The sequence below is a fragment of the Panthera leo genome, chromosome A1, assembly GCF_018350215.1.
Source record: "Panthera leo isolate Ple1 chromosome A1, P.leo_Ple1_pat1.1, whole genome shotgun sequence".
NCBI classification, from domain to species: Eukaryota; Metazoa; Chordata; class Mammalia; order Carnivora; family Felidae; genus Panthera; species Panthera leo.
Window position 1 is genome coordinate 87,577,218 of NC_056679.1, and position 16,257 is coordinate 87,593,474.

At 43.1% G+C, this 16,257-nt stretch overlaps 1 protein-coding gene across 3 annotated transcripts in view; it reads right to left on the reverse strand.

The window, feature by feature from the left end:
* NLRP3 (NLR family pyrin domain containing 3) overlaps window positions 1–15,721 on the reverse strand; it is a 60,086-nt gene extending 44,365 nt beyond the window's left edge. Inside the window, exons 1-7 of one of the 3 annotated variants that reach the window (XM_042931434.1) lie at window positions 15,227–15,721; window positions 13,423–13,484; window positions 12,716–13,044; window positions 7,583–7,681; window positions 5,102–6,863; window positions 2,299–2,469; window positions 175–345 (exon numbers count right to left, since the gene is read on the reverse strand). In XM_042931434.1, coding sequence (XP_042787368.1) covers window positions 175–345; window positions 2,299–2,469; window positions 5,102–6,863; window positions 7,583–7,681; window positions 12,716–12,998 — 2,486 coding nt within the window. In that variant the 5' untranslated portion in view covers window positions 12,999–13,044; window positions 13,423–13,484; window positions 15,227–15,721. The other 2 variants (XM_042931442.1, XM_042931453.1) reach the window with 2 other exon arrangements.
* Window positions 15,722–16,257: the final 536 nt, after the last annotated feature.

Sequence of the window (16,257 nt, forward strand, 5' to 3'; positions counted from 1 at the left end):
TTGGGATGAGCACCGGGTGTTGTATGGAAACAAATTTGACAATAAATTTCATATTTAAAAAAATAATAAAATAAAATAAATAAAATAAAATAAAAATAAAATAAAATCGCCCATCTTGGCTCATTGAAGCCACAGCTCCTGCTTTCCTCACGAAGGAAAATATCTCAGACTCACCAGAGCTTCTTCAGATTGCAGAATACATGCCTCAGTCCCACACAAAGAAGTCTGATTCCAAAATCTCCCAAGCTGTTGTGGCTCAGATCCAATTCTACCAGCTTCTGATTGCTGCTCAGGACCGAGGAGATGTTGAAGCAGCACTGATAGGAAAGGCAACACCGCCCCAACCTTCATGCCAAGTACAGAAGCAGAAAGCATCAGAACACAGGCTGCTTATCTCATCACTGCCTTCCAGTCTAAGCTTGTTTTCAGCACCAAACAGGGGCACTTGTGGTCTCATGTCACAAAGGGAAAATCTTAACCAAACTTATGTAAAGTGTCATCCTATCAGAACTCCTGCACACAGCCTGAGACTTACTGTGAAAATCCCTCACGTGGGCACTACTCTAGGGCTTTACCCATCTACTTCTCTTTGCTAATCTTGTCCCCATTGTTCTGTTTGATGATTAAATCCCAGCCTTCCACCTACACTGAAATAGCAGGAAGCTCTAATTCTTGACTTGTTTTACAACCACACACACACACACACACACACACACACACACACCGCTATCACCATCACCACCGACAACAACTATGTGTCCCTGTCAGAGGAGCAAGAATAACATTCTCCTTTCCAGGACAGTAGTTCATCATCCTAGAACCTGCTAATCTTCCTTTCTGCCCCCATTTCCACACCAACTAGAAGTAAATGTATGACTAAATCACTGTGGTAAAATAAATCATTATCACCCATGTCTCCTGGTTTGTGTCTCACTCTCTGGAATCACACAGGGACACCCACCAGGGAGGTGGGGAGAATGGCGTGGGATAGATATAGAGAGACAGGTAAAGAGCCAAAAACAGACTTTGAAGGCAAGAAGGGGATTTGTAATTTATCAAAATAGCAGAGAGAAGCAAAAGAATGGCATGATCAAAGTAGAATTTTCTAAATAACCCTCTGACTTCTATATAGAGACTAGAATTGTAGGTGGTGAAAGTGAATGTGGGGAGACCAGTCAATATTCATTAAGTATGTATTTTTGAGCACTAATGTTTGCTGAGACACTTATCCTGACATTTCAGGGACAATGGAAAGATAAACGTGAATCCTGACCCATGAAGCTGATGGTCTTGGAGGCCATTACAAAATCCAGGCAAGTAATCATGGTTGCTGGACCTGGGCTAGTGGTTTGTATAGGAGGTAAAATTGATAAGTTTGGTGTTGGGGTGGGTATGGTGATCAAGAGAGGGATTTATGAAAACACCCTGGAGTGGTAGACTCTAACGCTGGCTGTGTAGCCCATCCAAAATGCAGATGTGTTATGGAAGAGAGTTTGGGTGATGGCTCAGACACCTGTGTGCTCCTCTTGAGGCATGTAAGTCTGACTCACAGTTTGGGCTCAGAGCAACCACTCTTTATTAAGAAAGCTAAAGGAGAGTCCCTGTAACATTTCAATGTATACAAAATGTTTTGATGGGGTCCAGCCTAGGTAGCCGTTATACATGATGAAATTCTCTGATTCTCATCTAAGAGGATGGCCGGTGAGAAAATGGAAGACCTTGAAGGTCAGGCACTTTTTGCCACATCACCAACAAATGACTTAATTTCATTTCTCCTTCATTCTTCCCCATTTGAAACTTCCTGAACAACTGGCCTCCAATTCATTCTGCCTTCCCACCTCTTATAGGCTGAATTGTGTCCACCATTCCTTCCAAAAATTATACGTTGAAGTCTTAATCCTAGGATTTCAGAATTGTGACTCTATTTGGCGATCAGGCTTTAAAGAGTTAAAAGTGGTCATTAAATTGACCCCCATCCAATGCAACTGGTGTCTTTGAGGATATCAGACATGAATACAGGGACCGTGTGAAGACACAGGGAGAAGACCACCATCTGTAAGCCAATGAGGGAAGCCTCAGAAGAAACCAGCCCTGCTGACATCTTCATCTTGGACTTCTGGTACTGTGAAAAAATGAATTTCTGTTGTTTAAGCCTCTGGGTTTGTGGTACTTTGTTATAGCAGCCCTAGAAAACTAATAAACCACTTATCTGGACCCTGAGGTCTTCCTCCAGTCCTCCCTAAATCTCATTCACACACACACACACATACACACACACACACACATGCAGGTTCTTACCACAATCTCTGAACATTACAGCCAGGACGCTGGAGCATCTCACATAACACCATCATCCCTGGGTCCCCCAGAGCATTGTCACTGAGGTTCAGTTCCGTGAGGTTCCAGCTAGTGCTTAGGACTGAGAAGAGACCCTGCCAAAGGCTAACAGTGAGATGGCAGTTCACCAACCTAGAAATTGTAAGGAAGGAAGAAAGAGAGAAAGGAAAATCAGGAGTGGCTTGGCACCAGACCAAGACTTCCCAAGCATTATAAAATGACTTACAGAGGTTGCCTGGATGGCTCAGTCAGTTAAGCATCTGACTCTTGATTTCAGCTAAAGTTATGATCTCACAGTTCATGGGATTGAGCCCTGAATATAGCTCTGTGCTGACAGTGTGGAGCCTACTTGGGATTCTCTTTCCCTCCTTCTGTCTCTGCCCCTCCCCTGCTCTCTCTCTCTCAAAATAAATAAATAAACTTAGAGAAAAAAAAAAGAAATGACTCACAGAAACAAAGATTGCATACTGAGGAATAACAAAGGCTAGGGGGCCCTGGTACGACTGTCCTACACACCTTATTATGGAAATGGCTTGAGCCTGTGACTGGCTGCCTTTGTGCACCCCCTATCCCCTCTGTCAGATGTCCTTCTCCTCCCCTCTCATTGGTCAGCTGTCCTGCCCAAGGCCATGGACACTCTGGAAGTGATTCAGAGCCTAGTTCTGACACTGGTTACATAACAGCATCTGTGATGCTCTCAAAAACCCCTAGACCAGGCCTCTCCATAGGAATAAGTCAGAATCTCTGAGATGGGACCAAGCATATCAATGTTTTTAAGACTTCCAGTGCTTCCAATGTGTAGCTCATGTTGAAATGCAGATTCTGACTTTGTGGGTCTAGGACTGGGCCTGCAATTCTGCACTTCTAACAAGCATGAGGTGGATGCCCATGCTGCTGGCTTCAGAAGGTTCCAGAACTCACAAAGCAAGCTCCTACCTTCTGAAGAACATAACTGTCATCTAGCAAGATGGGTGTCAGGCTTTTTATCAGGACTTTTAGTCTAAGTCTCTGCAAGCCTTCTCCATGGCTGTGTAAGCATGGTCAGGTCTCTTCTCAGACTGGTTTTTAGGGCCCTAATGAGCAGGTATGCCTCCTTCCCTCACTTCCTGTCTCTTTCTCCCCCCCCCTCCCACCCCCCTGCAGCTATTCTGAACTATTTCCCACCATAGAGACATATCCTGCTTCCCCAACTCCTGCCTTATGAACCCACTATCCCCTCTGTTTGAGCTGCCTTTGCCCATGCTTGGCTCCTCATGATCCATCCTTCAGAGTCCAGCTGCTCAAGGGCTCCCCACGGTGGGCTTCTGGTGCATCCTGCAGGTGTTCTTGCCATAGCTGATTCCTCCCTATAGTCCATTCTTGTGTCCCAACTGTCCCCACAACCAAACCTTACATCACTGTGAGCAGGGCCTGGGTCTCAGTGACACTGAAGCCCCAGTGGGTGGTCCTTGATGACCAAATGATAAATAAATATCATCCTGGAAGTGCTGCCAAGAGGGACAGAGGGAGATGAAAATTCATTGCTCCTAGTAGAAGGGCCAGCCCCCTATCTCTTTAATTTTGTCTCATGTCGAGTGTTTTTTTTTTGGGGGGGGGGGATTGTTTTTTTTTGTTTGTTTTTGTTTTGTTTTGTTTTGTTTTTGCAGGTTAAACTCAAGCACATGCAGAGCATCTACCTTCCCACCGTAGCTGTGGCGCTGTCCAAGCAGGGATTTCAGAGGTCAGGGAACTGAACTGCTTTGCTGTACAGACACAGAAACTGGCTTCCAATCCCCTGCAAAGTCGGTGAACAGACCTTGAAGAGGGTGCTCTTGAAGAGGAAGACCTTGGTGACTTCCTTGTTATAAACACAGTGTGAAAGCTTAAAAATACCTTCTCCTTTCCAGCCCTATTTCCTTCAGTTTCTCTCATTATATTTGTTCCAATGAAGTCATGTCAGTCCCCCATAGTCTCCTACATACACTGCTCCTCAGACCATATTTATACTTTGTTACACAGACACCACTGCCAAAATCCCTTTACCTTCTCCTACACTCACTCACATCCTACAGATCATTCATGGCAAGCTCCAACCTCACTCCTCTGAGAAACTTCTCCCTCCAGCACCGAAGGCCCTCTATCCTCTCTGTTCCTGGGACAGTCACTGTGATTGTTTTGCTGCTTGGGAATTGACTGGATACTATGCACTAGAGCCCCAAGTAGATTACAAGCAAATTTGAGTTCACAACACTTGCATTCAACTCTCTTCCCCACGTAATACCTTGCACTGAGTTCACATCCACCAAACGTTTATTTTGTTGTTGGTGGTGGTGGTGTTGGCTTTTTTCTCATCCATTTGTCCACTTACCTTTCCTCTACTAGTCAATCTCTGCCGCTGAAGGAGTCTGGTAGAAATGGGTGGTGGTGGCATTATTATGTAGCTGTTGCAACCACATTTTTTAAATGCTTATTTACTTATTTTGAGAGAGCACGCACACTAGCAGGGGAGGGTCAGAGAGAGAGGAAGAGACAGAATCCCAACCAGGATCCATGCTGTCAGTGCAGAGCCCGATGTGGGGCTCGATCTCATGAACTATGTCATCATGACCCGAGCTAAAATCAAGAGGCTGATGCTTAACTGACTGACCCACCCAGGTGCCTCTGTTGCAACCACATTTTAAAGACAATTGAGAAGTGGGAAGAGAGAAAGTGCCCAGAGAAAGGTGACTAGAAAGTGAAGGCAACACTACCATTCTACCACCTGCCTGAAGCCAAATTGTCTTACCGGTGAGTATAGGCAGCATGAGGATCTAGGAGGACACAGTGGTCCACCTCACAGTGTTGCACTTCCTCCTCCTCTTCCTCCTCCTCTTCCTTTGGAGAGTTATGAAGCAACCTCAGGGAAAGTGATTCCACACCTTGACAGTTCTCAATACAAAAAGAAGAAACTACATGGTCCATTCTGGTAGAGAGATTGATGTCAATTTGGGGGAAATGGCCCATGGCCTTTTGCACAAAGTCCTCCTCTTGCATCTCATATAGACAGTAGAACAACTCCAACTGGCTGGGCTGGATCTGCAGATTCTTGGCCTTGGCTTTCTTTTCAATCCATTTTAGCAGCTCCAGCCTGATTTGCTGAGATATCTTGCAACTCAGTTTTTTCTCCAAGTAGGAGGTTCTCTCCTGGTTGACAAGGCCAAAGAGGAAACGGACAACGAAAATCAGATACCCCTTTTCAAACTTGCCATAGTTTTCCAGAAGGACTGTCACATCTCGGTTGGGAAGCTTGGAACCACTCAACAGCAAGCTCCCTGTGTCTCCCTGTCCCTCCTCTTCCAGCAAGTAGTACATGGCAGCAAAGAATTCCTGGAAGGTCATGTGGATGAAGCTGTAGAATTTCTCGCAGTCCACTTCCTTCTGGAATAGGTTGATCCTCAAGAAAGCAGATACATCTGCCTTCTGAAGGCCATGATTCCTAAGGTCGCACTCCTCAAACAGGATTTTCTGGTTCCAGATTCCATCTGCGGCCAAGGAACAGAGACCCCGGAGGTTAGTAGAGACATCGTGGTTCTGGTTCCCTCTGCGGGATTGCAACAAAGTGGAGAGGAAGAAGATGTACACTGCAGTGGTGGTCTTGGATGTCTGGGCAAGACTCTTGCCACTGTCCATCTGCTGCTTCAACCCAGTGCACACAATCCAGCAGACCAAGGGGATAAAGCACATGGTGAAGAGGATCTCATTCTCCTGAATCAGCCTGAAGGCCTCCCTGGCTTGCTGCTCATCTGAGAAATACTTGAAAAAGTATTCCTTTCTTTTGGCCTCTGAGAAACCCAGGATCTCCACATGACGGGGCCGGTCCAGCAAATGCTGTAGTTTCTCCAGAGCCACAGGTCTCGTGGTGATAAGTAAAGAGGCCTCGGGAAGCAGCCTCTTTCTGATGAGGCTGCTCAGGAGAATGTCTCCCCGCTCTACCTTCTGCCAGTTTGTACAGAGCGCCTCTGTGTGCTCATCAAAGGCACCCTGAAGTTCATCGAAGCCATCCATGAGGAAGAGAATCCGAGAAGGCTTGCTCACAATCTTGCATATGGGTGGGTTTGGATCTGGGCAGCAGCTGACAATCAGGTCTCCCAGGCTCCTCCGTGTCCCGAGACTCACTTCCCGACAGTGGATATAAAACAAATAGTCAAACCTGTCCTGGTAAATTTTCTCTGATGCCCAGTCCAACATGATCTTCCTTGCCAGTATTGTTTTCCCAATGCCTGCTGCTCCCTGGAATACCACCGTGTGAACAGGCTCAGAGTGTTGGTCGTCAGGCTCAAACAGTAATTCCACATTCAGGGAGCTCACAGGGCTGTCCAGCATCTTGGCTGAAGTCCTGCCAATGGCCAGGAGCTCATGTTCCCTCTCTTGCTGGTTCTTGTGTTCCTTGACAAGACGCAGCCTGGTATAGCGTTTGTTGAGGTTCACGCTCTCACCCAGACGAGCATTCCTATCTTTGATACACTGGAATCTGCTCCTCACATGTTTTTTGTACTTCTTACAGTAATCTGAGGCAAAACAGAAAGGTAGACTTTGGGAGAAGCCCAAGCACACGAGAGCTCTCAACAAGGGTCTCTGGTCCATAGGGAGTGATGACCAGAGCTAAGAAATGGAAAGTAAAGGTTCTCTTCACTGCACAGGTACAGACGGTCCCAGAAAATCTAGGATGTCAAAATCTTCCTATACACAGCTGAGCAGAAGAACAGCAAGGTGCCACAGGCACTGTCACCTACTAGAAAATCCTTTTCTACAATGTTTATTTATTTATTTTTGAGAGAGAGAAAGAGAGAGAGTGCAGGGAAGGGGCAGAGAGAGAGAGAGAGGGAGAGAGAGAGAGACTCCCAAGCAGGCTCTTCACAGTCAGCTCAGAGCCTGCTGCAGGGCTGGAACTTATGAACCATGAGATCATGACCTAACCCAAAATCAATTTTACCAACTGAGCCACCCAGGTGCCCCCAGAAAGTCATTTATTTTTCTTCTATCTTATTCCTTTAGGCCGGCATCCCATACTTTTTAAAACCTGAAACACTCAATCGCCTCCCCTTAGTGACTTCCCTTGGGACTGCAAGGAGCCATGTGAACACTGATCTGTTTCTTCAGCTCTAGTGGATTTCCTGAAATGGGCCTCTGTACCCCCAAGGAGCAGGAACATATAGGATGAACAAGCTTCCCAGCCTCCAAAGCAGGATTTCCAAACCCAATGGGAAGCACTATTCCCATTGCTTACCCTTCTTTTTTTTACAAATAGAGATTCTGGATAGGTACCCGAATAAACCCATCCACTCTTCTTCAAGGCTTTCTTCCCGGTATACCACATGTGCATTATCTGAAAACAAAAGGAAAAAGAAATACAAATTTAAAAGCCAGGACTCCTGACTAAGGTGACAAAATTCAGACCCAGTACCCAACAGCTGGCACAGCTCAAAGTCCCCTGTTCCAGATCTCTCCCAAACAAAAACAGAGCTCAGAGCTGCAAATGACAGGTGTGCAGCTGGACATCCACTTCGTGGCATTCATGCACTTTTAAATGTCTAAATATCCCCAAGATGGCTATGGACCAGCAGGATTATCCTTCCCTGCCCCCAAATGTCTGAAATTAGTCATACCCACATTCTTAGTCTCCCAAAGTAAGAATTACCAATCAAGTTTGTCTAACTCAGTGGTTCACTATCCCAGCTGACTTGAGATTCACTTAGGAAGCTTTAAAAATATTGACTCTGAGGTGCACCTGGTAGCCTAAGTTGGTTGAGTGTCAGACTCTTCATTTTGACTCAGGTAATGATCTCATGGTTTAGAAGTTCCAGTCCCATGTCAGGTTCTGTGCTGACTCCTGGAAGCTGCTTAGGATTCTCTCTCTCCTGCTCTCTCTTCCCTGCCCCTGATTGCTCCCTCTCTCTATCTCAAAATAAATAAAAACATATTTTAAAATACTGATTCTTGGACTCCACCCACAGTGATTATTTTTCAATTTATCTGAGGTAGGGTCCAGCACCATTGTGTATAATAATAGATAAATAAATATAAAATAAAAGTTATATATATATATATATATATATATGTGTGTGTGTGTGTGTGTGTGTGTGTATATATATATATATATATATATATATACATATATATTTCTTTTTTTAAATATAATTTATTGTCAGTGGGGCGCCTGGGTGGCTCAGTCGGTTAAACTTCCAACTTCGGCTCAGGTCATGATCTCACAATTCATGGGTTCAAGCTCTGTGCTTGACAGCTCCGAGCCTGAAGCCTGCTTCAAATTCTGTGACTCCTTCTCTCTCTGTCCCTCCCCTGCTCATGTGCTCTCTCGCTCTCTCTCAAAACTAAATAAACAGATTATATATATATATATATACCCACATTCTTAGTCTCTATAATATATATATATATATATATATATATATATATATATATATATATATAAAATTTATTTTCAAGTTAGCTAACATTCATTGTATATAGTGTGCTCCTGGTTTGGGGGTTAGATTCCCATGATTCATCACTTACACACAACACCTAGTGCTGATCCCAACAAATGCCCTCCTCAGTGTCCATCACCCATTTTCCCCTCTCCCCCATCCACCCCCATCAACTCTCAGTTTGTTCTCTGTATTTAAGAGTCTTTTATGTGTTTTCCCCCTCTCTGTTTGAAACTAATTTTTCCCCTTCCCTTCCCCCATGGTCTTGTGTTAAGTTTTTCAAGATCCACATATGAGTGAAAACATATGTTATCTGTCTTTCTCTGACTTATTTCACTCAAGATAATACCCTCCAGTTCCATCCATGTTGTCATAAATGGCAGGATTTCATTCTTTCTCATTGTCAAGTAGTATTCCATTGTATATATAAACCACATCTTCTTTATCCATTCATCAGTTGATGGACATTTGGGCTTTTCCCATAATTTGGCTATTGTTGAAAGTGCTTCTATAAACATTGGAGTACATGCACCACTTTGAATCATCACTCCTGTATCCTTTGGATAAATTCCTAGTAGTGCTATTGCTAGGTTATAGGGTAGTTCTAGTTTTAATTTTTTGAGGACCCTCCACACTGTTTTCCAGATCAGCTGCACCAGTTTGCATTTCCCCACCAACAGTGAAAGAAGGTCCCCATTTCTCCACATCCTCACCAGCATCTGTTGTTTTCTAAGTTGTTAATTTTAGCCACTGTGACAAATGTGGGGTGATATCTCAGTGTGATTTTGATTTGTATTTCCCTGATGATGAGTGATGAGCGTCTTTTCATGTGTTTGTTTGCCATCTGATGTCTTCTTTGGAAAAGTGTCTACTCAAGTCTTATGCCCATTTCTTCACTGGATTATTTGTTTTTTGGGTGTTGAGTTTGGTAAGTTCTTTATATAGTTTGGATAAAAACCCTTTATCTGATATGTTATTTGCAAATATCTTCTCCTATTCTGTCAATTGCCTTTTAGTTTTCTTGATTGTTTCCTTTGCAGTGCAGAAGCTTTTTATCTTGATGAAGTCCCAATAGCTCATTTTTGCTTTTAATTCCCTTGCTTTTGGAGATGTGTTGAGCAAGAAATTGCTGTGGCTGAGGTCAAAGAGGTTGTTGCCTGATTTCTCCTCTAGGGTTTTGATGCTTTCCTGTCTCACACTTAGGTCTTTCATTTATTTTGAGTTTATTTTTGTGAATGGTGTAAGAAAATGGTCCAGTTTCATTCTTCTGTTTGTAGCATCAATATATTTCGAAAGCTCCAACATGCATCTACAGTTGAGAATCATAGATCTAAACAGTCACTAAATTACACATCCCAAATAAGCATTTCACCAGAGAAATTAAAGTACAATAGAACAAGTGCTAAGCAACCAGGGGAAATATTTGAGAGATAATTTTAGATGAGCAGGAACCCAAGAGCAACATAAAAGATTCCTGGTAAGGGGGCATCTGGGTGGCTCAGCTGGTTTACTGTCCAACTTCAGCTCAGGTCATAATCTCATGGTTCATGAATTCAAGCCTCACGTTGGGCTCTGTGCTGACAGCTCAGAGCCTATAGCCTGCTTCCGATTCTGTGTCTCCCTGTCTCTCTGCCCCTCCCATGCTGCACTCTGTCTCTCTCTCTCAAAAATAAATAATCATTAAAAAAATTTTTTTAAAGATTCCAGGTAGGTGTCTACTTATTCTGAGTGCAAATGCTATTGATAACTCGGTCACAAAACAAAATCTAAACATTAACTCAAACCAAAACCATGACTTAATTCTTAATCTAAAACCTAACCCTACAATCTTCTCCCCCTCAACAAAAACAAAAACAAAAACAGACTTCTAACCCTAGTTATAATTCTTCCATCTCAGAGCCCAGTTACAGAAGCCAAGATAGCATAGTAGTTAAGAGCCAGAATCCAGCCCAAGGCACACCTGGCACTGAATCCAGGTCTTGGATCTGACTGAAACAGAGTCTCAGGCAACCAGAATCTCTTTCAGACTCACTTCAAGTTGTTGGCCAATCTCCAGAATGATCTTCTATTTGCAAAACTGAAACTCTATAACCATTAAACAATTCCCCATTCCCCACTGCCTGCAGCTCCTAGCAACCACTTTCTGTCTCTATAAATTTAACCACTGTAGTAGCTCTTATAAATGGAATCATACTGTGTTTGTCTTTTTGTGTCTGGAGTGTCTTATTTAGTAATGAAACTGAAAGTTCATTTGAAAGTGCCAGCCTCATGGCGCCTGGCTGGCTCAGTTGGTAGAGCATGCAACTCTTGATCTAGGGGTTGTGAGTTCAAGACCTATGTTGGGTGTAGAGCCTACAAATAAAATTTTAAAAAAATGCCAGCCTCATGGAGTTCTTACAAGGAATTACCAAAATCCATAAAAACTGCTTAAGCGAACCACTTCTGCCACTATGATTATTACACCTTAATTTGGTTAATTAGTATATTAGTAAGGACACAATTTTAATTATATTATTATATGCATTTTTTATAACATCCTGCTGCTGTGCATCCCCACCTCATGCCCCCATTATCATGTTTCTCTCCCTCATTATGTCCATATCACTGACCCATTTGCCATACTTCTCCTGATCTGTTGATTCATTTTTATTCCTCCTTTCTATTAGCTCAACATCATCATCCTGTGATCTTCTAGGTTCCTTTGAGCCCTTTCTTGTACCCTTCCCTTGTTCAAAACATCAAGCCAGAAAGAAAAACTCTACCCCCAACATGTCCACAGTTCCTAGGGGGTAAATGGGCCATGAGTTTGATTTTTAAAGGAGCTAGAAGGAAACCAAACTGCTTTCTTCCAATGTCTCATGGCAGTATCATGAGAGGAAGAAAGAGGATAAAGCCAAGATGATAAATGGAATTATTAAAAAACAAAGGTTAACTTTATTGCATCAAAAGATACCATCAACAGAGTGAAAAGGCAATCCATGGAATGGAAGAAAATATTTGCAAATCATATATTTGATAAATAGTTAATATCCAGGACATAAAAAGAGTCCTCACAAGTCAACAACAGCAACAACAAATACCCCAATTAAAATATGGGAAAAGGGAGTTGAATAGACATTTCTCCAAAGATAAACAAATGGTTAAAAACCACATGAAAAGTCATTCAGTATCAGTAGCCAATCAGGAAATGCAACTCAAAACTGCAATAAGATATCATCTCACAGCCATTAGAATAGCTACTATCAAAACAAAAATAAAATAAGTTTTGGGGATGAGGAAAAATTGGAACCCTTGTACACTGTTGATGTGAGTGCAAAATGGTGCAGCCACTGTGGAAAACATTATGGGAGTTCCTCAAAGAATTGGACCTAGAATTACCATATCATCCAATAATTCCACTTCTGAACATACACCCAAAGGAACTGAAAGCAGGGTCTCAAAGAAACTTGTACCCACATGTTCCTACCAGCATTAGTCACAAGAATCAAAAGCTAGAAGCAATCTGAATGTCCACTGATGGATGAATAGGTGAACAAAATGTGGTATACATATACCAGGGGATATTATTACACCTTAAAAAGGAATGAAATCATGTCATGTGTGACAACATGGATGAAGCTCAAGGACTTTATCTTAAATAAAATAAGCCACATACAAACAAATACTTTATGATTCAATTTATAAGAGGTACCAAGAGTAGTCAGATTCATAGAGACAGAAAGTGGTGGCTCAAGAGGCTGAGGGGAAGGGAATGGAGAATTGTTATTTAATGGGTACAGAGTTTTGTAAGATGAAAAAAAGTTCTGGAGATTGATTGCACAACATGACTCTGCTTAACACTACTGAACCATATGTTTAGAAATGGTAAGAGAGTAAATTTTATGTTATGTGTATTTTATCACAATTTTTAAAAATGTTGTCTTCCTTCCACTCACCCCACTGTGGCTCATCCCTCTTAGCTTTTTCATAAAGGTCTCTCCTGTTGATTGCAGCAAAAATCCACACTGCCATGGCCCATGCTTTCTCCTCACCATTGAAGTCAATCATCAAAGTAGCTAGATCCATGTGGTCTGCCTTCTCTGTCTGACTCCGAGGGAGTGGGCTGAACCCCTTTTGAGAAGGGTAGTCTTCTAAGTGCATCTTGAATTTCTTAAAGTCTGTGTCCCCCAAATCCTCCAGGTAACGGGCCAACTTGCAGCGGACACTTGCCATGTTCATCCGTGGCTCTGGTCAGGGTCTTTGGGCATAGGTCCACACTGGGAAGCTGGAACAGTGGAAACAGACAGGTAAGGAGAGTCATTTTTAAATTCTGCCCTCTTTAGAGAGAATGAAACTATGAAAAATCCAGAATACAAAACAAAAACTATAACCCAACTGTGAGTTGCCATCTTTAATTTTAAGAAGTGAACCAGGGGCACCTGGGTGGCTCAGTCAGTTAAGTGCCCAATTTTGGATTTCAGCTCAGGTCATGATCTAGGGGTCATGGGACTGAGCCCCACATCGGGTTCCATGCTGAGCCTGGAGCCTGCTTGGGTTTCTCTCTCTCCCTGTCTCTGCCCCTCCCCTGCTCATTCGCATTCTCTTTCTCTCTCAAAATAAATAAATAAACATCAAAAGGAAAAAAAATGAACCAAATACCTACCAGAATGTTCTCCTGTTAGCTTGACTCAGGAGTGTGTCCTGAGCCATGGAAGAAAGGTGTCCCTGTGGACAGAAACAGTAATTAAACCCACAAATGCAACTGCATTAACAGCCTTATACATGCCCAAACCAACTGCTCTGTGATGTCACCTCCAAATGTCACCGAGAGAATTTTGTTCTCACCAATTACTGGGCTATGGCCTACGATAAACTCTTCATTACTCCTCACCTTCACTTTCCTCATCTATAAAATGACAGAGTGGAAAATATGGCTCTTAAGTTCCTTCTAATTGAAAGGCTCTGGTTCCCCGTTTTTGTTTTGACCCAGGAAATGAGTAACTATGATGGTAACAGAGCAGCACATGGCTGGACAGAGAAAGAACACAGAAGCAGGCAGAGAAGGGGATGGTTTTCTAGTGCACGTCTATTGATCCACTGATTGATAGAAACAAATGAAATGAAACTTAGGTACCGCGGGGGTGGGGTGGGTGGAATAAACACATAACATCTCTTTAAGGTCTCCTTGCAAAATTCACAATTATAATTGTTAGAACTGACATTTATTGAGAGTCTCTTGTGGGCTAAGGTCCTGCACTAATCCTTTTTCTTATCTAACTCTCACAAAGCTGTATGACATGAGTATATTTTTAAGCCCGTTTTGTGGAAGAGGAACTTAGTCTTTTTTTTTTTTTTTTTTTTTTTTTTTTTTAGGAACTCAGTCTTAGAAACTAGGGGGTTTGTCCAAGGTTTCACAGAAAGAAAAAAAAAATTGGTTCAAAGCCAGGATTTAGATCAGGGTCACTGATTTATCACATCCCTAACACTGCACTGTTCACAGAGTGGAAAGGTGTGTAACTATCTCTTCCATCACTTAACTAGGTTTGTCAGTCAGATCCAAAACAAAAAAGATCAAAGACTGTAAAATAGATGGTTAAAAAGCAAAAAACATTTTCCCAGCATTTGCCACACACAGCCGTGTATTACAGAGCTCACTGAGCTCAGTTTCCCTACGTAAATTTAGGGTTCCACAAAGAGCAGAGGTCAGCTGCTACAACTTTTTCTCTTCCACCTTTCCCAGATTTTGGATAGATGAACGCGCTCATTGTGTTTGGGATTGGTCCCTTCACAATGAATTTGGAAAATCACAGCATCAACCTAAAGGCATAAATGATGCTGATGGGAGGGAGAGAGCCTGTGGAGCTATGGAACACTTTAAATTAGAATTTAGAATGACCACAGATTAGTGTGCAAGACACAGAGACATGCTCACCTCTCTCTGTATCTCACTCCTGGCTCCACACACCTGCCAAGTCTATTCCTTATGCATTTGAGGGGTGGTGGGCCGCCTCCAGATGGATCCATCCCTGGTCCCCCTCCACCAATCTTCTCATCCACACCCAGACTGTCTGTACCTGTCCTCAGTGCCCCCCTTTCCCTAACCCTAGTGTACTCTATCCCAACCTTTATCTCCTGTGTCCCTGCTGTCTAGGATGTTCATTTCCTCATACACATCCTCTCCATCCAACCTCTGGGGGACTGCTCGGCAAATCCCCCAGAGTCGTGGGTCTAAGCTGTGTCTGCTGTCCTGGCCCTCACCCCTGCCCCTAGGCACACACTTGCACAAACACATAAAGCCCAATAATGAGAAACATCAGAGTACATTCCAAATCCTCGTTGAAGGACAAACTTTCAAGCTGGCCTAAGAATCCCTAGTGCATTAACCAAGAAAAATCTGGCCCTCGACATCCCCTCCCCATTTCTCCCCAGTCCCTTGCATCCACACAGTGTCACAGAGCTGGACTCACCCAGATGCAGGCCTCAGAAACAGCCCAAGAGGAAACTTGATGAATTTATAGTGGCCACAGCCCAGCATGGGCAGGAAGGATGTGGCCTAGCATGGAGTGAACAAGCTTGCATCACAGACAAAGTTAGAGACTAATGTTTACTCATATTGCTGGATTTTCCAAACCAAACGAGTGTTCTTATCTCTGGTTGCTGCCAGAGATGTCTGCACTCTTCTGAGTGTCCCACTGGGGAGGGGAGTTGGGGGAAACTAAGCTGGTGCTCAGTGGATGTTCCCTCCGGCTCTCACAGCTGCTGTTTGAGTGTTGTGATGACAAATAGGAGGGTAGAATGGAGGATCCACCGGAGCTGGCAAGTGGAGAATCAGGAGCAGGACTGGCCCATCACACTATAGATCCTTGCTCTCTCAAGCCACTACGTGGAGGCAGTCGGCAAGCAGAGTAGGGTCTGCTCATCACCAGCTGGTCTGTTTTAACCACTTTCTTGAAGTGAGAATACATCTGTGAAGGGGCGCCTGGGTGGCTCAGTCGGTTGAGTGTCCGACTTCAGCTCAGTTCATGATCTCATGGTTCTGAGTTCGAGCCTTGCATTGGGCTCTCTGCTGTCAGAACAGAGCCCACTTCAGATCCTCTGTCCTTCTTTCTCTGCCCCTCTTCCACTCATTCTCTCTCTCCCTCAAAAATAAACATTAAAAAAAGGACTAAAACCAATGTTGCCCTGTATATTAACTAGAATTTGAATAAAAATTTAAAAAGAAAAAAAAAAACACCTGTGAAACTATCATTGCCATCAAATCCACCTGTTTATCACCCCCCAAACTTCCCTCCCACTCCTTTATTATTGTTCTTGTTGCTGCTGCTGTTGTTGTTATTTTATTGTTAATATTTTGTGTCTATAGGAAGAAGACTTCATACAAAATCTACCCTTTAAATAAATATTTAAATGAATAAATAATAATTGGTAAATAAATATTTAATAAATATTTAATAAACACAACACAGAATGATTAACTGTAGGCACTGTGCTGTACAGC